The sequence below is a fragment of the Manihot esculenta genome, chromosome 15, assembly GCF_001659605.2.
Source record: "Manihot esculenta cultivar AM560-2 chromosome 15, M.esculenta_v8, whole genome shotgun sequence".
Lineage (NCBI taxonomy): Eukaryota > Viridiplantae > Streptophyta > Magnoliopsida > Malpighiales > Euphorbiaceae > Manihot > Manihot esculenta.
The window spans coordinates 15,017,216-15,038,639 of NC_035175.2; the positions used below are offsets into that span (position 1 = coordinate 15,017,216).

The following is a 21,424-nucleotide window of genomic DNA, read 5'->3' on the forward strand; positions in this document are numbered from 1 at the left end:
TTATTATTTTTCAAAAAATGGTTTGGCTGATCAAAATATTTTTCTAATAAAATTTTAATGTTATTATATTATTATAATATAATTTTAATTATATATAGCAAAACATACTTTTCTAATTAAAACAAAAATTAAATTATTTTAAGAAAAAATTCTTTCTTGAGGTAGTTACTTTTTTTAGTTTAGAAATTTTATTAATATCTTTATATATAATTTTTTAATATATTTTATTTTTCAATTAAAATTAAGTAAAAAATAAATTATTTTATTAAAAAATATTTTTATAAAAAAATCTGCATAAATTATTTTTTTATAATATTTTCTAAATATAAATTATTTTTCGTAAATTACATTTATTAATTTTATTGATGAATCTTGCTACATCACTCAATATAATTTTGATTGTTATTGGATGATGACAGTTTTTTGAATTAATATATTTATAAAAAAAATAATTTAATTTATTAATTCTGAACAATTCAACTGTTTAGTTTCAAAAATTTTAATTTAAGATGAATATGAGTCATGCAAGAATTCTAATTGACTTTTTTTTTTAATTTTCAAAATTTTTAAATCTTTTATTATTTTTCTTCAATTTAATTGGAGAAATTGAAGTTTTAAGTTTAAAGGTTATTAATATTTATTTATAATTAATTACAATTTTGAAAATCTGAATTTTAATTCAATACATCTACATCTATCTATAATAAATAAACCTAAATTAATGTTAGATAAATTAAAAAAATATTTTTTATTTGCTTTAAATTCTTAATGAGATCAAATAAAAAAAACCAAACGAATTTTTTTAATTTTTTAATTTAAAGTTATTAATATTTATTTGTATTCATTTATAATTTTAAAATTTTGAATTTAAACTTATTGCATATATAACAACTTATTAATACCTTATTAACATTTAACATTAGAGAAATTATAAATGTTTGATTGTTTAAATTTTTATTAACTTTTCTTCATTTTAATTGAACTAATTAACTTTTTAAGTATAAAAATCATTAATATTTTAATAATTAGTTATCATTTTTAAAAATATAAATTATTTATATAAATAAATCTAACTTAATATTAAAAAGTTTAAATAGTTATGTATTTTTCTACTTTTTAAAAAAATTGTTAATTAATGAGGTTGTTAAAATGAATAAAAATGATTTTCTAATTTTTAATATTAAAATATATTAATAATTATAATAAATTACACTTTAACCCTTAAATTTAATATAATTAATAAATTAATCTCTTTATTTTTAGAATCAAATAATTAAATATCTGTATTTTTATTTTATTTATCCTAAAATTTATTAAAAAAATAAAAATATTTTAAATTTTAAAAATATATATATTATTTGATCTGTTAACTATAATAAAATTTAAAATTTATTATTATAATATATGTAAAAATTCATTAAAATAAAAAAATAAATTACTAAGTATAAATACTGTTACTATTAAAGCAAGCGGCAGAGCGAGTGGAGGAGGTTCAATTAGGGTTTCGCAAGAGCTGTGTTCATTTTATTCTATAAATAGCCTCAATATCCCTCATTACCTTCCATCGCAGACTTCTACGGCTTTTGTATATCTACTTGTCTACTTTTCAGATTAGGGTTTTTGAAATTTTATAGCGAGTTCTTCATTGAGCAATTCAGTTTGAAATTTACTTGCAATTTTAGTAGTCCATCGTATTTTTAGTTTTGTCATGCCATGATGAAATCTATTTGTGTGCCAGAGACGAGTCTCTTTGGAGCTCGTCTTTGATGGTAACACAACCCTCTAAGAAGTTCTGAGCTGACACTTAGATTTTTCTGCTGTTTTATCATGTATTTTCTTTTATTTATCAAGTTATGGGCGATTAAGGCGAGGTGACGATAGAAATTCATTGGTCTGTCAATCCACTGAATTTTGTGATGTTAACATGAATCCCGACAGGTTCTGATCGCTTTCTACTCTTCAAGCTCGACATTGTTTTTTTTAATAAAAAACTTATTGGTTTTGGGGGTTCTATTTTGGCAATTTGATTTGGGATGGGTCTTTATATTTTTGGGAGTTCAATTGTGGAATGGAATTAATTTCTGCCTTGCTAATCTTTGTTTATGGAATTAAGGAAGGATTTGTGTAATTGGGCAGGTGATGAATCTCATATTTTTAATGGGTAATTTGCGTCTGAATTATTTCATTGATGCTATATCACCTTGGAGACCTGATGCCCTTATCTGCTTTATTACCAATCTGATATGTTTACCAGTTCAATTCGGTCTTATTTATTGATGCAAATACTTTCTTCATTTATTTCTGTCTTCTTTGTTGTTTGCAATCTTGTGTTTGTTGGAATGATTTGAGTACTGAAGATTGCGTCGATTAGAGAAGTGATGGACAAATTTTTGTTGACTATAGCATTGTGACCCAATCCTTTACCGTTCCATCTAATGCCTTTGTTATAATCTTTCCTTCATATCACAGTTGTTAAGGCATTTGTGGGTGAAAGTGGGTTATGGGTTTTCGGCTGTACCCCATTTGCTTGATTTCAACTAGTTTGGTATTAAGATTTGGTTATTTTTATACATTAAAGTGCAATGATGGTTTTGTGTGTGTTGGTGATCTTTGGATGTTGAAGAGATGGAATTGATGAATATTTCCCCAAATGATCGAAGCTGAGCAAACTGAGCGATCTTTCTCTATTGAGAACCAAGCCAGAATTCTGATCCATTCTTTGACATGAATTTTGCAAAGTGACATATTCTGTGTTATGTTTAGCAAATTGATGCATTCTATTCTGTGTTTGCTGTTCTGTTTCTTTTAGCAATCGTTATAGTCACTTTTCAGGGTTCAGTTTTTAAGGTGGTGATTGGTTATGATCTTTGATACAAATGATTATTTCGCTGCAATAAGGACATGCATAGCGGATGGTGATCAATCTGTTGTTTTGAATAGCCAATTTCAAGCACATGGTTAACCTTGTGCACGTTGAACTTGGTTAAATTTCAGTGTTTTGCCAAATTAAACTTTGAGTGCTGTGATACTTTTTATTGTTGTGTGTGTGAGTGACGTTTGAATATAGAAGAGATGGACTTGATGAATATTTCCCCAAATGATCAAAGCTGAACAAACTGAGCGATCTTTCTCTCTTTGAGAACCAAGCCAGAATTCTGATCCATCCTTAAGCATAGATTTTCCCAAATTGATATATACTGTGTTTGTTAACCTGTTTTCTTTAGCAAATTGATATATTCTGTGTTATTGAACTTGATATATTGTGTGTAGTGAAATTGATCTATTCTGTGTTTTATGGTGTACTCAAATCCCTGGTAGGAAAGTGGATCCTATAAAAAGAAAATTTGAATGACATTCACCTATATGTGTTATGGGTCCATAATGGTCTGGGTCCAGCTAAGTTCTTTCCTCTATTGTTACTGGGATTCTTAAGAGAACAGGATTATTTCCTTGTGATCAGCAGTTGGATAAAAGGAGGTAATGATCAAGCTGCTTTGTAATTTGCAAAGTCAATTTCAATTTCATAGTTTTAACACTTTTTTAGTTATCTTTGTAGTGATGAAATTGCAATGATTGAAAGTAATGGCTAATGTACTTATGCGCGCCTTATGGAGGCGGGGTGGAATTTACGATGTGTGATTTATAGGATTATAACAATTGAAGTATTTGCAGCAGAAAGTTCTGGCACTAGAATTTCTCACTCGTGTTTATTTAAAATTTTTACTCTGTTAGAAATCTGAAATTTCAGATAAGTGGCTGCGATTTATTTTCCCGAAATAGTAATTTTTTGACAGATTTAGCAAAATAAATAAATAAAATTATCGAAAGTTCATTATGGCCCTTTAACTTTATGCTTTTAAAGTTTTTCTTTCTTTGGTTAGAAATATTAATTGGTAATGGTAACTGGGCTAAGGCTCATTACTTATTAGAAAAAAGGTTCATATCCAGCCTCGAGCTTCGATTCGACTCGCCAGAACTCTCAACTAATGAACCCAACCCAACCTGAAGAAGATTTTGGACTCTCCTCCACTGCCGCTAGCTCTTCACCGTTCATTTTAGGATGTCGCAATTTGGACCTTAAGTAGCAACGTGAAAAACAAAAAATTAAAATATTGAGGCACGTTCGAGGTCAACGATGCACTCCATCAATCAGCAGGCCCAGGAGAAACTGGTATACCAGAGAAAGGAGACCTCGTCTATCCTGTCCAAAGGCTAAAGCAAAATGAAGAACAAAGGCTCCTACCATACTTTTCCACCCATTTCTAATTTAATTGAGCCAAGGAAAACAAAGTAGCCCGTTAGATTTCAAACTTGCCAAGTACGGTGAGAGAAAAGCAACCAGGTGTACCGCAGTAAAGCCTGCCCACTAAAACTGAAGCCCCCTTGCCAATCATCCTCTCCAACAAAAACCCGTAGGGATCTTCAGATCTCGCTTGTAGCTCAAAAAAAAAAACAAACCAGTACTAAAACCCGTAGTAAAAACTTTGTACACCTTCCACTATATCAGGTGAGAGGAAAGAGCTCCCCTTGCCAGACCGGAGCAAGGAGAACTACTTCATTGGAAACAAACAATAGAGAGAGTGCGAAATTGCTTTAAAGTTTCATAACCCTTAACTTTTTATTTAGTATTATTAAGTTTATACATAAATACTTATGTAGACTGAATCTATGTAAATATGAAACATGAAATTCACATGAAATTCTTTATTTTTATACTACAAATTTATATATATTTTCTAAGGGAGAGATGTAGAAAAGAGAGAAGGAGACGGATAAAAAGCAAGAGAGATGAAAAGATAAATATGAGAAATAGGATTATAAGTAATACAAATTGAAGGATAAAACTGTAAATGATTGTAATATTTAAAGATTAAATAGTAATTCAATTTTAAAAATAGAAGAAAATTGAAAAATTAAATAGTTTAAGTTTCAAAATAAGTGATTAAATCATTATTTATGATAAAATTTTGGGACAAAATGCCTTTTCATTTTCTGCAAATGTTCTTTGTAAAAGTCAAGAACAAGAAGTTCATCATGATCTCATAATGTGGTGCCATGTTTGCGATACCAGAGCAATGCTCTTGTTCAGTTTTTCATATCCCTTGTCTTACAAACAAAATGTAGAAAAATTCATTTGAGATTATCTCAATCAAAATTGATAAAACTCTAGCTAACCTCAACCTTTCTTTCTTGGCAAGTCTGAGTATAGTTTTCAGAAAAAGCAAGAAGGCCTCCTCAACACTTGAAGAAAAACATTTCACTCGTCAATCTCAACTATTTTTGTGGTTATTGCGAACTCAATCATAGAGAAAAGGGAGAGAAGACAGGCTAAAAATTTGCTAAATAAGTGTCTGGTAATCTATGTGAGAAGAAACAGGACAAAAGGTCCAAGTAGTCATAGTTTAATATACAAGATCCATGACCCTAATTGTTTTGAGGTTCTCTAGGAAAAGGAAAATCCACCATTTAAGCTCTGTACATTCATTGGTAACACACAAAAAAATAATTAATAGAAAAAACACAAACACACTGCTATATCTGCTGCTGGGGTAAAATTAGAAAAAAAAACAAAGAAAAAGAAAATGTGGTATTGCTCAAGATTTTACAAATGACTTCTTGTTCCTGCTTCCAATCTGAAAAATGTAAGCAACCTCTCATGTTTCTTAAACACTGGCCTCTTATTATTGGTTGTTTCAGGACAGCATGTCAAGGCTTATTAGTTATGATCAAATAAGATTATCAGGATAGCAAGTGATCTGCAATTCCCTGCTTGAATGAAAAGGCAAATACATGTTACTAGATACAAGCAACAGCAAGCTCAACATACTGTTAAGAATCATATTAAGCTATCTCTATCTAATATTCTACAATTTGAGAAAAAGTTGCTTACCTAGTATCTGCTAAATCTCATCTTCAACTAGGAACATCACAGGATGTACTGCTGCACTGTTGACATTGAGTGCCTTTTGCAGCTTTCGGTGATCTAGAACTTCAACCTCAACCAAAAACATTGAACTGACCGGTCGATGATCTGAAAGCGTTAATTCTGTCCTCTTGTAAGAAAGTTGTTTTATACCTTTCCCTAGCCAAAGTATTCTATCACACCTGCACATATGATATCGGGTGCATAACTAGCTAGGCCACCAACGTACACTCAAGATATGTCAAATTTCTTTAGCATTCTCAGACAATTCTTAGTTTCCTCCCAAAACCAGATAAAAACCAGGTTTTACGATCCAGTTATTCGCAAGTTAGATGCACTTACCATGCCGGAGATCTTCTCTTCTCCCCCTCTTTTGGATAAACTCCGACGTATCTGTCAGAGTTTATCTCGTATTTGTAAGTGGGGGCAAAGTTTATTACTCCCTCTTTCCATCCATCAAATACATGCCCACTGCGGAGTTCTTTGCTTAGCTGCCATAGAAGATAATTCAATTAACTGTTACGTTTATCACAAGATGAGCATGTCGATGTTGCTGAGAAAGATCCAAAGAGGCAGCATCAGAGAAAAAGACAAACCACTGCAGCACCACCATCATACATGCTGCCCTACCCACCTCCCTATTTCTCAAGAAGCGACAACGCATTGTGATAAAAATCTTACGTTCAAGATGAAATAATTTTCGAACTATTTTCTCCTCTAATGGTCAACTGAATTGCTTCTTAATCGATGAAAATTACGTGACAATTTTAAATTGAAGTTAGGACTAAATTTGGACTTCTTGCACTCATAAATATTATACTAACATTGCTCCTCACCAGGATCTATATTCCTAGATAAAATGTCCTCCTACAATAAATAGATTATCAAAAGAAATTTCAGTCACAGATTAAACATTAAAGTATTATGAATCTCACCTGATCACTGTTGATAAGTTCATCCCATTGCTTCAGAGCAACAAGTTTCCTTACCTCTGTGTCCAACATATTGAGACGATAATTCAAATCCCCAAACCAGAATATCTGACTGCATGCAGAAATCGTCCAGTCACAAATCATGCATGAAGAGAAAAGTAACTTTACCAGCAAGGAACCCAGACATTATCAATAAATCAAAGAATCTTGTGGGTAATTCTCACGTCTAACTTCTTTTTGGTAAATAAACTATCCCCGTGTCTGCATTAACTTTTTATACTTGAATGAAGTATAGTTCAGTTATTTACTTCATGAGAGTACATTTATGATCAACAATCTAGTATCTATGCTTGGAGAAGTTAAAAATAACAGACAAGCACACAGTTCTATGTTCTAATGTACTCCCAAGGACCCATTCTATTCATATAAATATCATCAATATTAAACCTTCAAAGTGTGGGTGGAGCTCATGAACAAAACTGACTGGATGGAAAACACACTATACGAAAAGATTACAAGGCCCATTATGAATCCTCACACATACACGTATTACTGCATGCACATACACATGTCCAAATCCAAATTCTACCTATAGTCAAATTGAATATACATGTGGCTGCAAACACAGTAAAGTTTGGTCAAACAAAAGGCATACGATGCACATTGATATTTAATGTTGAAATGTCGCTTACTCATGAGATGGGATATTCTGCGGTTGATTCATGTCAAAGACAGATGAGAATTGAGTGCGTCGTATAATTTCATAGACATCAGCATTACGCCTTTGTTCAGCCCCATCTTTCTGACCTGATGTCAGATGAGAACAAACAAAGCACAGCCTTGACTGGAAAAGGGTCATGCTGACAGAAACAGATCCCTGCATCAGCAACCACCTGTGAGAAATACGGTAATGCAAAGACAAGTATGTTCAGTTACTCATCAATGCATACATAGTATGATGTGTTATCTTCTCTACATTCTAAAAATCTTAACCTGAGTTCAATCATGTTGGAAGACATCACTATATGGAGGATAACTTGTAAGACATTTTGTTACCAGTACTGTAAAAATTACGGCACCGTCCATGCCATGAAGCAACTAGATGTATTTTACTGGCACTGCTGCAAGGATTGCATTTACAGATAATTCTGCAGATTTCATACGATAATGACTTCATTTATTTCTTCTCTTTTTGGGATTTACCTTTTTTCATTGCAAAACTACAATACCACCATTTCTGTTTAATGTTTGTTATATTTAGTAATTTGATATTTTTATGAATAGGCTGCTGAATAAGAAGCACGATAGAAACCACTACCTTGTTTCCCATGTAGCCCATAAGACCAACTCCAACAGGAGAGACCTTCAAATTGTTTATATGTCTCCGCAACCTCTTTCGCACCCAAATTGATACATATATCCCAACCATTTGCTTGCTAACAATACGTACATACTTGGGACGCGACTTCCCATTATCAATGATCAATCCGTTGTTGTTTTGTCCCAGTAGTACTTCTGGGAAAATATCTTCCTCTTCAGAATCAGATGACTTATCAGATGCATCAGAGAGAGAATCAAGAACTTCAGGAATTTCGGGAATATCGGGAACCTCAGGCACTTCATGCTTCTCTTGCTGTTCTACCCACATTGAGCCTAAGTTCCCAGAACTACGGTGAGATCTTCTCAGTCCATTGCCATTTATTGCAAAATTCTGAGGACTAAACATTAAAGAATTCTCTGCCAAACTAAAGCCCATCCTTGCAGAACTGCTCCATACTCTCCGCAGCTTGGAATTGGAAGAGACAACTTGTGGGGTTACATCTAGTGAATATTCAGGCCAGTCTAATCTACTGTCACAATCAATACCATAAATTCTCTTGAAATGTAAACCTTTTCCATTGCCAACTACTGTACTCAACTCATGCCTTTTTAAGTCATTGAAAGCAGCGGTTTTTTCTGCATGTTCATTATGCAGCATCTCCTCCAATGGCAGAGCATCAATCTCATCTGCAAGTTCATCAGCAACAGAAGAAGTCCTTAGTACTGGAGAGGGCGGGGCACTGTAACATTTATGTTTGCTTTGAGGTTGTAAAGATTTGTTCAAAGTCCTTCTGATGATTGACTCCCACTTTGGAATTGGTCTGCTACTTTCTGCTCCCAGTACATTTCCAGCATTCAGAGGTACAACCTCTTGGAAACTGCAAACATAATACTAAAAATTGTTATAGGAGTAGAACTTATTAACCGACAGAAGTTTTGCTGCACCTGAAAAAGCAATACTTGCAGAGAAAGACACATGGAGAAGCCTAAAACAATGAAGTACGCACAGGCAGCAATTTGAACTATTGGATATCGTAAAACCATGGCAAGAAACCTATATTTCGGGTGTCCCCCTTAGATGATGCATAAAAAAGAAAGTGATCTAATACATCAAAATTTGACCAATAATCTGCATCTTTAACTGTGATAAAGCATTTGATAATTGTTGGAAATGTATAATTCAGCAGATGACAAATTTGATACATTGAGTTTTCTAGAAATGTGAGAATATTAATCTGGGTTTTGCGTTCAGACCTCAGAAACTGGGAAATTGATGACAAGCTCAACTTGGTAAGAAAACAACAATTCATATCAGGAACAATCTTGGGTGGACTAGAATGAGAATAACTAGCACGCTGAAATCTCAACTGCACACAAGTCTTGAAGAACTGTAAATCACAAGTCTAATGCAGCCTAATTGATATGTATCAATAAGTTTTTCATGTTTGTACCAGAACAGAATCATAACCATGACGATATTAGATGAGATGAATTAAGATTCTCCCAGAATACTCTCAATCAATACATGAGATGTAAGATACTTGGAAGGTCAGATAACAGAATATTGATAGGCAACAAGGAAGAAATTTAAATAGTTTACCTTCTATGAGAAAATGCCTAATAAGTAATTCTTTAATAAATAATATACAAATAAATCTATCATAACTTGAGAATATAACAGAGTCTGAATAATCTCTGTCGATGTTCAAAAGTCCTAGCTTTGGACCTCACTTGTTCTGTACATCATCTTCAATGAGTTAAGGTAAAGGTACATGTTCTTACTTCTTTCTGTTTTGGTTGAAATATCAGTAAAGTTCAAGATTCTAGAAACATCACATTAGAGAGGGAAAAAAGATGCAGAGCAACCACACAGCACATCAAGAGGACAAAATAAATGCCAGGGACAGATATATAGATTATAGACAGAGATATAAAAGGATTCCTCGATGAAATGATAGGATATAAGCAAATGCTTTTTTTTAAAGAAAACTATTATCTCAGTATGAAACTTAAAATAACAAAGAAAGGAAATACTCACCCAATAATATACATATCTGCTAGTTCTTCAGTACAAAGCCAATCATCAATCTCAAGATCTTCATGTGGAAGTCTTCCAGCAACATTCCAAGTGCCTACTGTCACTCTACAAACACATTTGTCCAACGATTTTACTTGAGAATCAACACAGTAGTAACGTTAGTCTATCATTTCAAGAATATGGGACTACAACCAAACCTCACATCCTTAGTATTTATGTACTGGACACGCAAAGTTTCAGATTTTCCTCGCCTGTGTCTTAGTGAAGAGGTCTTTGAAGGTACATCTGGATATCAAAACCCCACAATCATAATTATAACTTGAGACTTATAAACTTATCAGATGATGACAGAAGATTATCTTTCATATTAATCATGATGACTGAGTAGAAAACCCTCTTAGTTAGATCTTGTGAGTATGCTTAATGAAAAATTCAAATTCTCGCCTTACTTAAGCAAAGTTTTTTCTCAAGATTGACATGCAGCATAACCACAGCAATATTACGATGTCATAACAGCTTCAGGAAAAAGTATCTTTTCCCTAAGATCTACAGAACTGAATACCCAATCAAAATTAAAACAGTAAAAGGCCAAATATAACATAACAGAGATTAGTGTTGAAGATAAGTTGTAGAACAGGGATTGAAATGGAGAAGACTTTTAAAAGAAAAAGGGAACTAATGGACGGAAAATAATTAACTGGTGTATTTTCTTGAGCCTTTGCAATATAATTAAATGTTCCTTTAAATTTAAATGTGCTCCGCAGTTGTGTATTTAACAATGGATATGGAAAAGATCATTGCCTGAAATTTCGCTCTGGAGTGAAGATTGGTTCCCTTGTGGCCTATGAGCAAGATCCTCACAGAGATTAACTCTTTCATCTTTAAGAGAACAAGCTTCATGAAAATAGCAGAAAACATGATCAAGCACAGAAAAGATTCTCAATTATTGATTGTGGTTTATTGAACTAGAACCATACCATCATCTTCACTCTCAGTTTCAGTAAACTCATCTTCACTAAAATCATAAACCTTGGGCTTTATGTTCAACCATTTCTTCATAACAAGGGAAGGCCAAAAGGCCTGCAATCAAATGCAACTCCACCAAAATAAGCATAAACAAAACAAAAGCAAGAGAAGTTGATGAACTAAAGCAGTACCAAGGAGCATCAAAGCATACCTCAGAACGCTTTCCTCTTCTGGCCCTCATTGCTCAAGATCAAAGGTTCAGAATAGAAGCAATATCAGAAACTATATAGCAGTTCTCAAAGTGCAAGTCCACGCACCAGATTGTCAGCTTCCCAGGAGACGTATTTAAATAAGAGGTTTAGATTAGAGATTAAAAGTTTAAGAAAAAGAAAAGTAGGGAGGAGGCAAAAAGCTCCAAGGGTTGGCTGGTTTTCTGATGCCAAACACAAGGAAGATTCATGTTACAGACCAAACAGAAAAGACACAAAAAAAGCATGGACATATCATTAACACACATCCACAACCTCCAACTTGCAATAAAGGAATAAACTAAATGGTCCTCTACACGTCCCAATTTCTGATACAAGAACTGTCTAGCATTATAAAATTGAAATTTCAACAAATCCCATTTCAATTTTTTTCCCTGAAAATCAAATTGTCACTTTCATGGGGACAACCCAAGAGTCGTATTCCTATATAGTCCTAGAGATCAAATCATGCTACAGCCATGTCTTTCAGCAATGAAAGCGAAAAGCCAAATAAAAAAAAGGAAAAAAAAAGAGGGTAAGCATAACAACTGGAATTGCTGAAACTGAATCAACCCAAAGCTAATCAAATCAAGATATTGAAAAAAATCCAACTGGGTATTAACCATTATTCAAACTACTGGCTCTTGATCACCCAAAACTCATAATCAAGTTGAGCCAGCAAGCAAACGATAGTGGGCCATAAACGACACAGAATATAAAGGGTTTCAGTATACTATACATAAGCCAAACTTTTGAACAAGTGATTAAAACTAGTAATTATAAGAATTATGATGCAAAGACAAAAAAAACCCCAATTGAGCATACCGTCATGGCCAATAAAATTTGCAGTAGACCCCACCATTACAAGAGCGCAACCAGACAGCCTGAAAACAAAATAAAAAACAATGGGGTTCACATAAAAATATTGAAGTTTAAGTCAAACGGGTAATCACTAAACAATTTGTAATAAAAGATTGATTACAATAAAGAATAGCTGGTAAAGCATTGGCAGGGCGGTGAAAGATCTTGTTTTCTTTAGAATGCATCATAGATCATTGTTTATACATAAAAGATTCCACTATTTGCATAATCATGTAAACGAACAATGGCCTTCGAACTGATACACATGGGACCACAAAATTTCATGCATCAGTGCACTATATGTGAAGAAGATGAACTGATCGGAGCACTGTGCACTGAAGCTCTTCCCTTACTTCTAAATTTCAACTTTCAACAGTTTCAGGAAAAAAGAAAAATCCCAACTGTTTGCTTTTTCCGCCGGTTGCCCTTTTCTGGCCAAATTACTAAAGGAGAATCTTTTCACCAAACCAAATTTTATTAAAATTTATAAAACAGAATGAATGTTCCAGATTCAAATCAAGCCTCCACAGGTTAGCAAAAAGGGTTATAAGCGAAAAATCAACAGAATTACTTTTTAGTTTGATTTTTGAGCTCTGTTTTTTTTTTTTCAGTTAGTATTTTTTAAAAATGTAATTTTCGGATTGATTCTCTTATTTTTAAGTAAAAAAATTCCATCTCAAAAAAAATAAAAAATAAAAAAATTATTATTTAATAACTAATTAATTTTACTATTAAATATTTTACTATTTAATTTTTATAATTTTAAAAATTTATTAATTAACCTTTTAAATTTTAAAAAAAATTACTAATTTAGTTTTTTATATTAATAATATTTTAAATTTTTTTATAATATTTAATAATTAAAACTAATAAAAAATTTAATAATAAATTTTTTAAACTATTAAAAATATTTTAATAAATTTTTTAAAAATAATAAATTAATTAATGAGATTTTTCCTATTATAAAATTAAGTAGAAGAATAAATATATAATTTATTTCATAACTTTTATTCAAAAAATTGTTTGGCACCCTAATCTTTTTTATTATAAATTTTTCATATAAAATATATAATTATTTAATATTTAAATTTATAAACTAATATCATTATATTTTAAAATTTTCTACAAATACTAATAATTAAAATTAATGAAAAAAATAAAAAAACACTTCTTAAAATTTAAAAATATTTTAATATATTTTCAAAATTTATAATCTAACTACTTCATATTACAAAATTTAAATAACATTTTTTCTATTTTTTTTCTATTGTTATAAAAAATTTGAAACGTAAACCAATCAATTTCTCTCATTATAATTATTCTTTTATTTTATAAACTTTTATGTAATATGATGTGCAATTTATAAAATCTCATTTGAGCCGTTATGGTCACCTAAAGCAGCTGGACTTATCTTGGACTTGGTCGGCGGTGTAGGGTTGGTGGCTGCAATAGTGTTTGAAATGAAGAAAATGCTAGCGTCATCAAGGAAAAATTGAATTAAACTTAGCTTCGGTTATTTTACAGAAAATCAAAAAATATTTTCTATATTTTTTAATATTTAAAACAATTAAAAATTTTAATAAATAAAAAATTAAATTATTTTAAATTAATTCCTTAGAATATTTTTTTAATTCGATTAGATTATTATGATTTTTTATTCATTAGAAATAGTAAATAATTTATTTGGCCAAAAAGGAAGAAATAGTAAATAATAATAATAATAATAATGATTTGTGATCTTCTTATACTACAATAGCATGATTTTGCATACAAAAATTTTTTAATGGTTGGGTTCTATTGGGTATTGATTTCTAGGTTGAATTGGCCTAACCAACACTTTAGATTTCAACCACAAATTTTAGAACAAAGGACCAAATGAGAAGGTAGGTTAGATTTTATTTATTTTTTTCATATTTTTTGTGTAATCATTAATTTTCATGCATGTTCCTTCACTAATGGCTGGGTCATTGATGGATTTTTTTTTTTCCTTTGTAAATGAAAATATTATATTTTAAAAAAAAAAACTATTATATATGCATTTTGCTTGAATTTGAGCTTTCTAAATATCAAATTTCAATGCCTATAGCCTATGGCATATAAGCCAATATAAGTTTTTAATAAAGATTTAAAAATTTTAATTTATTTATTTTTTACCCTAAATATAAATATGTATTCGTCACTATTTTGATCCAAGGGAGATGAATGGAGGTGTGTACGGCAGCTGTACAGTAGCTGGGTTTGTTGATGCATTGGAGTTGAACACAAGCCCAAGCTGAGCTCAGATTTCAGTGAACGCCAATTGCCGCCCCCCAGCCATGGAGTTTTTGTCTGCTTCTACGCTATTAATGCTGCTTGCTGATGGTGGGAATTGAAGAATCTGAGTCAATCTTCAGCCAAATGCTGCTCAAGAAGATAGATGTACGTATTGCAGTTAAATTGCGGTTAAAAAATATTTTTTAAATATATTAATTAAAAATATTTAAATTTAATTTTATGGTATATATGCACCACAAATAATGAATAACATTTTATAATATGTATTTTTAATAATATTTTTTAAAAGCTTTTTTGAAACTAGCTAAAAAGAAAACTCTCCACTTTCTTGCTAATTCCTGCGTACGAGTTGTTTGACGAAATGCCTCAACCAAAACTGAACAGTCTTAGCTAGCAAGCTTCTCAAAAAAGTAAGAAATTAGTTTATTTCAAAAAAATATTATTATAACAGTTGAATCCGATTTAAATAATTTTTAAATTTATTTTTTAATTAATCTAAAATAATTAAGTTAAATTATTTTTTAGTATTAAGAAGATTCACTTTATTTCACATCAATAATTTTTTTCCCACACGCCTAGTAACTCTATACAATATTCTAATACCAATTTATAACATATCAATTTAAATTAATTTAAATAATTTTTAAATTTATTTTTTATTTAGTCTAAAATAATTAATTTAAATTATTTAATAATTTCATAATTAATTATTATATATAATTTATTTTTTCCTAAAAATCGATGTGGGTATAATTAGTGAAAGATTTTAATTTTTTTAAAAAATAATAAATAAATAGAGGGTCACTTTATGTTTACTTTGACTTTAATATAGATATAGATATAAATAGATAAATTCAATATATATATATATATATATATATATATATATAACAATTTAAAAATAGTTTAATGAATAACTAAAATTTATAATAAAAACTATATTATTTTCAACAAATATAATAAATTAATTATACAATAACGATATTTAAATATTATAAAATTTTATGTATAATGAAATTATGAGTTTAAAAATTAAATAAATATATATAATAAAAAATTAATTATAACCGCTAAAATAAATTATTAATTATTTAAATTATCAACAATAAAATTATCAATATTTATAGATAAAAAATCATAATTATATTTTTATTATTTTATAGTAATACATGGGATGGCATAAATTATGTTTATATTTAAAATATTAATAATGAAATTATTGATAATTAATTTTTATTTATTTATTTTTAGTATATCTTCATAATTTTAATTCAAAATATTTCAATGTAATCAGTTGATTATATAAATTGAAGTATTTAATTTTGAGTTGATTGATTGGTGATGTCTGCTTAGGTCAACATTTAGACAATCAAACATTCAACGCTTTTTGCTAGCTAATATATAAGGGATTGATTAGACTTCAAAGTAAATAGTAAATTATTTAATTAATATTTTATTTGGAAAAAGTAAATTTTAAAATAATGAGAGATAATTATTAAAATATAAGAATTAAATAACTAATTTTAATAAAATAAATAGATATGATAATAATTTATATAATAAAAAATATTGTGGAAAAGATTCATGTTGATGCAAAGATGTTTTGATGCTTACCATAAAAGTAGGCAAACACATTGCCTTTCCAAATGCAAAAATCTTCCATCCCATTACATACCCAACTCTATCTCTCCTGTTTTTTAAAATTATTATTCGATTTCTATAATATTAATTAATTTTTTATTTTAAAATAATATATTAAAATATTTATAAAATTTTAAAAATTTATAAAATATTTCATTCGTATTATTTTGATAAAATAGAGAGATCTATTAGTAAATTTTTTTATTATTGAATTAAATAGTAAAATATTTAATAAGTAAAATTACTAATTAATAAGTTTTTTTTAAACATTAAAAATATTTTAATATATTTTATAAAATTAAAAGATTAATAAATTTTTCAAACACTAAATAATAAATTTTCTTTTTTGATGATGATCATAAAAAAAGTTTAAAAAAAAAAATCAAAAGTTTACTTAGAACAAGTGGATGAGAATTAAATGAACCGGAAATGAATAAAGGCACAATCTTTTCTTTTCTCTTGATGATACCCATGAAACTTTAGCTTCATGTGTATTGTATAAAGTGTAATTCTACTTTTCAACCCTTTTGATTTATTTTTATTTATTTATTGAATATAGAAAATAAAAAGCAAATATAAATTCTTTTTTTTTTATCTGGATTCGATTCTATTCTATTTATTAATTGAATGATCACGTAATTTCTATAAAAAAATATTTTTTAATATTTTTATTTAAATATTTAAGTTTATATATAATAAAATAGATCTTAAGTAACTAAACTATTAATTTAATGACTAAGAATTTTTATGAATATAATATTCTAGTATTAAACAATTTAAAATTTTAAAATTTAGAGAAAAATATTTAAAATGAGGTTTGAATATTTTTCTCTTTCCTAATTTTAAGCAACAATAAGCATTTTATTAAATTAGACATGATTGATGTTAAAAAGTTATATATATAGGAGTCTCCTCATTTACTTAGTCTCATATATTTGTTTTTATAGTGAAAAAGGAAAAGATAGGTCTATTCCATAACGGTTTAACTAATTGATAACCGTTAATTATTTATACAATATAGAAATTTTTGATACAAAATAAATATTTATAACTACGTGTTAAAGTTTTCGATATAAAATAAATATTTATAATTATTTAAAGAGATTAACTTTTCAATAACTATTGATTCAATTATAAAACATTGTTATAAAATGATAATTATTAAATAATAAATAATAAAATTAATATTTTGACTCGATTTAAATATTAAATATTATCATTAAATACTATTGTCATAATTTTTATATTTCTTTCGTATATAAAATTTTTAAAAATGAAATGCTTAATGGTGACTCGCCTCAAAGTGTAGCTCATTATGTTATATCGAGTATAATTTTATATTTTATTTTCTATCATATTGATCCAAATATAATCATCCATCTAGATTCAGTAAATTTTTCAGTATCAATAATTAATATCATTGATAAAATATAATATGTTAAAATTGTGCTTATTATTTTATTATTTGTACAATTAATAAAAGTAAAACTTATTATTTAATTTCTGTTATTTAAATATTATTTGATTTAATATGATTTATTTGTTGGGAAATATATTTCTCAGAAAGTATACTTTTAAAATATTTTATATTATTTACTCTTTTAATTATTTTTTTATAAATATTTAAAATAAAAAATATTAAGTATAAGTTTCATAATTTAAAATAATATTCAAGAAATGAATCGATGAGAGAAAAAAAAATCTTATTTGAATGATAAAACAAAATAAATCATAGAGTTACAATGAAAATAGAAAAAAAGTAAAAAAAAATATTATATGGTTTCATTTATTTTCATTTTAAAGTTTATAATTTAGTTTGTATTAAAATAATATCCGTGTTATTATGTATTTAGCAAATAGCGTTAATTTTTTGACGCCGTAACAGGTAAAATATAATTATTAATTAAAAACAAGTATAAATAAGTACTATATAATTTCACTTATTTTTATTTTAAAGTCTGTAGTTCAATTTGTATTAAATTAGTATATTATGATATGATTGATGGTATCTAAAATTTATGATTATTTATTACCAATGTAATACCATAAATATTATTTTAATATAAATTGAATTATAAATTATAAAGTGAAAAATTAATAAAATGATAAGATATTTTTTTTTAATGCTTTCCTTAAAAAAAATAAAAGCAGAGAGTTTGGGTAAATTAGTACATTAATGACTTTCTAGGCATTTAGTAAATGTGGCCAACCAAATAAGAATTGTTTTTACATTTTTTAAGGAAGTAGAACGTATCATGGATGACCTAAGTAAGTTACCTCCATTATATAAGGGAAGTAAAATATTTCACTTAAAGAAAGTAAAATATTTCACTTTCCAAAAAATTATTTTAATAATGCAAATCAAATAAGAAAACTTTTTATATTTTCTGAAAATTCCTACTTTTTCAATTTATTTATCTTCAACCAAATAAAATCTTAAAAAATTCATTAATTAAGGTTTTTAATTTTAAAAAATATAGTAAAATTGACCCTAAGATTTTAAATTAATTAGTCCATAGACTTTTAATCTAATACCGTGATTTTTAACACTAGAAGGGACAGAAAATTTACTTTTCAAATCACCCTTTTATTTGTTAAGTGAATAATTAAAACAATCGAAAATATTTTATTTTATTTTTTTAATTTTAAATGATTAAAATTAATGAAAATATTAATTAATATTTTTATTTTTATATATTTATTATTGTGTAATTAAATTGAAAAGTATTATTTGAAAACCAAAATTTTACCATTAAAATAATACCCAAAGGTCCAAATAAAACCATCAATCTAGATCCAGAGTAGGAATGATTAATATCATTGATAAAATATCATATTTTAAATTTGTGCTTATTATTTTATTATTTGTACAATTAATAAAAGAAAATTTTATTACTTAATTTCTGTAATTTAAAAAATTTATTAGTTAATTTTTAATTTTAAAAAATATTTTAAAATTGACCCTAAATTTTTAAATTAATTAGTCCATATCAATAGACTTTTAATCTAACAACGTGAGTTTTGGCACTAGAAGGATTTAAAAATTTACTTTTTCAAATCACCCTTTTATTTGTTGAGTGAATAATCAAAATAATTGAAAATATTTTTATTTTTTTTTAATTTTAAATGACTAAAATTAATGAAAAAATTAACTATTTATTATTTTAAAATTTTACTGTTAATTTAATATATTTTTAAAAGTAAAAAATTAATTAATAAATTTTTCTATATCATAAAAATTAAATAATAATTTTTAATAAATAATAATATTTAGAACAATATAAACGGATAATATTTTTAAATCTAATCTCTGTGTATTAGATCAAGTTGACACTTTCAAACCAATTAAAATTAATTTGTTTATTAAAATAGAAAATAGCAATAAATCTAACAACTACAACATTTTTTTAATGCATATGGTTTTTAATAATGAAAAAAAAAATCTAATCCAGAAGCATCTTGAGACTGTTAAATTATTAAATAAAATAATAAAATAATAATCTAATTCATGTGATTCCACCTTATGATTATTTAAATAATTGAGATAAAATGGGTAGATTTTTTTTTTCTAATCGGAAGTCCTGAATTCGAATTCCGATTACGGTATATCTCGTTTTATTTTTTTAACCTTTGTTCAGTGTCAATCTGAATTAATCAAAATTAGGATGTAGATGAATTAAACTGTTTGTGAGCTATTCAAGACTCAACTCGATAAAAACTCGATCAAATTTGATTTATTTTATAAATGAACTGAGTTTGAATTCACTTTTTATTTTTGTTTAATAAACGAGCGAAACTTGAATTTAGCAGTATTCAGCTCGTTTAGATTTGCGAATTCGGCTCATGAACAGGCTCGCGAACTGATTCATGAACAAACTCGCGAATAAATTCGTGAACATGCTAACCAATCCCATATCGAAAATTGAAGGGATATGGAGAATTATGACTTTTTTTATAAAATGACAATTGTTTTATATTTTTTTTTTCATTAGTTTTAGTTTGAGAGATTTTAATTGAATAAAAAAATTTATTTTAAAAGTTTCTCTTAATAACCTTATAATTTAAATTTTATTTTTAATTTAAATTTATTTATAATTTAAATGAATTTGAATTATATTAAATTTATTTATAGTATAATCGAGTTCGAATTCGAATCTAGATGAACTCAAATTTAAACTTTTTAAATAGAGTTTGTGATGACTCGTTATTGTGATAAATGAACTTATTATGAATTGAAGTCGAATCGGGTTCGAGTTTAATATTTATTTTATAAATCGAGTTTGAACTTATAAATGAAGTTCGAGCTCGCACCTTTAAAATTATTTTCTAATCGAATATAAATTTATCAAAATTCGGTTCGATTCGATTCGATTATAACCATATTAATTAGTAAATTTTAAATTTTATATCAAAATAAATAACTGACATAATTAACTAATTAAATAAGTATAATGACATCTTGTTTACTAAATTAATATATTAATTTTATTTGTCATTATTTGTTATAATTCAGGAAAAGTAGGTAAAGTTTGAAATATACGATTTAATTATAAAATCTAATCCATCATTAAACATAATTAATAAACGTAAACTTCCTATTACAGAATCATGATGATTATGTTTTATGAATTTATTTTATATATCCGTAATTACATTTTTATCCCTCTCTATTTCAATTTTTAATTCAATAATATGAATAAAGGGTATATTAAAAAAATATTAAATGAAATTTATAGTTATAATTTTATTAATTAGTTTTTTAAATTTATATAAAAACTGAAATAGATTTATTTTGATGAGAGATCAAGAGAGAATTTTAAACTGAATTTTAAAGATGCAAATGGGTGAAAATAATGCATTTGATATTTTTATGAGTGGTCCAAATCATAATAGTGGAGTATATGCGTATGAAATGAAGAAATTATGAATAATAATTATTAAAAAATAAAAAAAATTATACTTTAATTTCTGTATTTTAATATAATTAATAAATTAATACTTATATTTTTAAAATTAAATACTTAAATTTTTAAATTTTATAACCGTTTAAATTAAAAGTACTTCTGTTAAAATATTACACTTAAATTACTGTTAATAAAATATAAAAAATCATGATACTCCTAATTAAGTTAGAAATCTGTAAAGATGACACTTACACACAACAAGCACACATTATTCAGTTTCTCTCGAACATTTTATCAAACAAGATATATGCATTAGT

General features: G+C 27.3%; 1 protein-coding gene, 1 long non-coding RNA gene and 5 other non-coding genes across 8 annotated transcripts; 6 read left to right on the forward strand and 1 right to left on the reverse strand.

Annotated features, from left to right (window-relative positions):
• The first annotated feature begins 1,480 nt into the window (after nt 1–1,480).
• LOC110602316 lies at nt 1,481–3,674 on the forward strand. The gene is made up of 2 exons (XR_002485948.2): nt 1,481–3,477; nt 3,557–3,674. It is a non-coding gene; the product is annotated as an uncharacterized LOC110602316 (long non-coding RNA).
• LOC122722028 lies at nt 1,709–1,800 on the forward strand. The gene has a single exon (XR_006348879.1). It is a non-coding gene; the product is annotated as a small nucleolar RNA U61 (small nucleolar RNA).
• Nucleotides 1,867–1,949, forward strand: LOC122722033. The gene has a single exon (XR_006348884.1). It is a non-coding gene; the product is annotated as a small nucleolar RNA snoR14 (small nucleolar RNA).
• On the forward strand, nt 2,128–2,221 carry LOC122722025. Its single transcript, XR_006348876.1, has one exon. It is a non-coding gene; the product is annotated as a small nucleolar RNA Z101 (small nucleolar RNA).
• Nucleotides 2,626–2,716, forward strand: LOC122722016. The gene has a single exon (XR_006348867.1). It is a non-coding gene; the product is annotated as a small nucleolar RNA Z103 (small nucleolar RNA).
• Nucleotides 3,073–3,164, forward strand: LOC122722017. Its single transcript, XR_006348868.1, has one exon. It is a non-coding gene; the product is annotated as a small nucleolar RNA Z103 (small nucleolar RNA).
• Nucleotides 3,675–5,335: 1,661 nt separating the features above from the next.
• Nucleotides 5,336–12,744, reverse strand: LOC110602181 (type I inositol polyphosphate 5-phosphatase 2). 2 transcript variants are annotated; one of them, XM_021739635.2, is made up of 13 exons: nt 12,410–12,744; nt 12,253–12,311; nt 11,391–11,507; nt 11,191–11,293; nt 11,015–11,107; nt 10,411–10,498; nt 10,214–10,318; nt 8,174–9,053; nt 7,548–7,732; nt 6,859–6,967; nt 6,266–6,414; nt 5,891–6,105; nt 5,336–5,766 (listed from the first exon to the last, which is right to left on the reverse strand). In XM_021739635.2, the coding sequence occupies exons 3-12, from the start codon at nt 11,418–11,420 to the stop codon at nt 5,901–5,903; spliced, it is 1,947 nt and encodes a 648-aa protein (XP_021595327.1). In that variant the 5' UTR covers nt 11,421–11,507; nt 12,253–12,311; nt 12,410–12,744; the 3' UTR covers nt 5,336–5,766; nt 5,891–5,900. The 2 variants fall into 2 exon arrangements, with proteins under 2 accessions (XP_021595327.1, XP_021595326.1); XM_021739634.2 differs by lacking the exons at nt 12,253–12,311; nt 12,410–12,744 and having other exon boundaries at nt 11,391–12,220.
• Nucleotides 12,745–21,424: the final 8,680 nt, after the last annotated feature.

Bases quoted from the DNA above. Each gene is read 5' to 3' on its own strand.
- LOC110602181 (XM_021739635.2), bottom strand. From the start codon at position 11,420: ATGAGGGCCAGAAGAGGAAAGCGTTCTGAG. The intron at 10,319-10,410 runs GTTTGGTTGTAG...ATGTGTTTGTAG, and splicing joins ATAAATACTAAGGATGTGAG to AGTGACAGTAGGCACTTGGA. The intron at 9,054-10,213 runs GTGAGTATTTCC...TTATGTTTGCAG, and splicing joins GCAGATATGTATATTATTGG to TTTCCAAGAGGTTGTACCTC.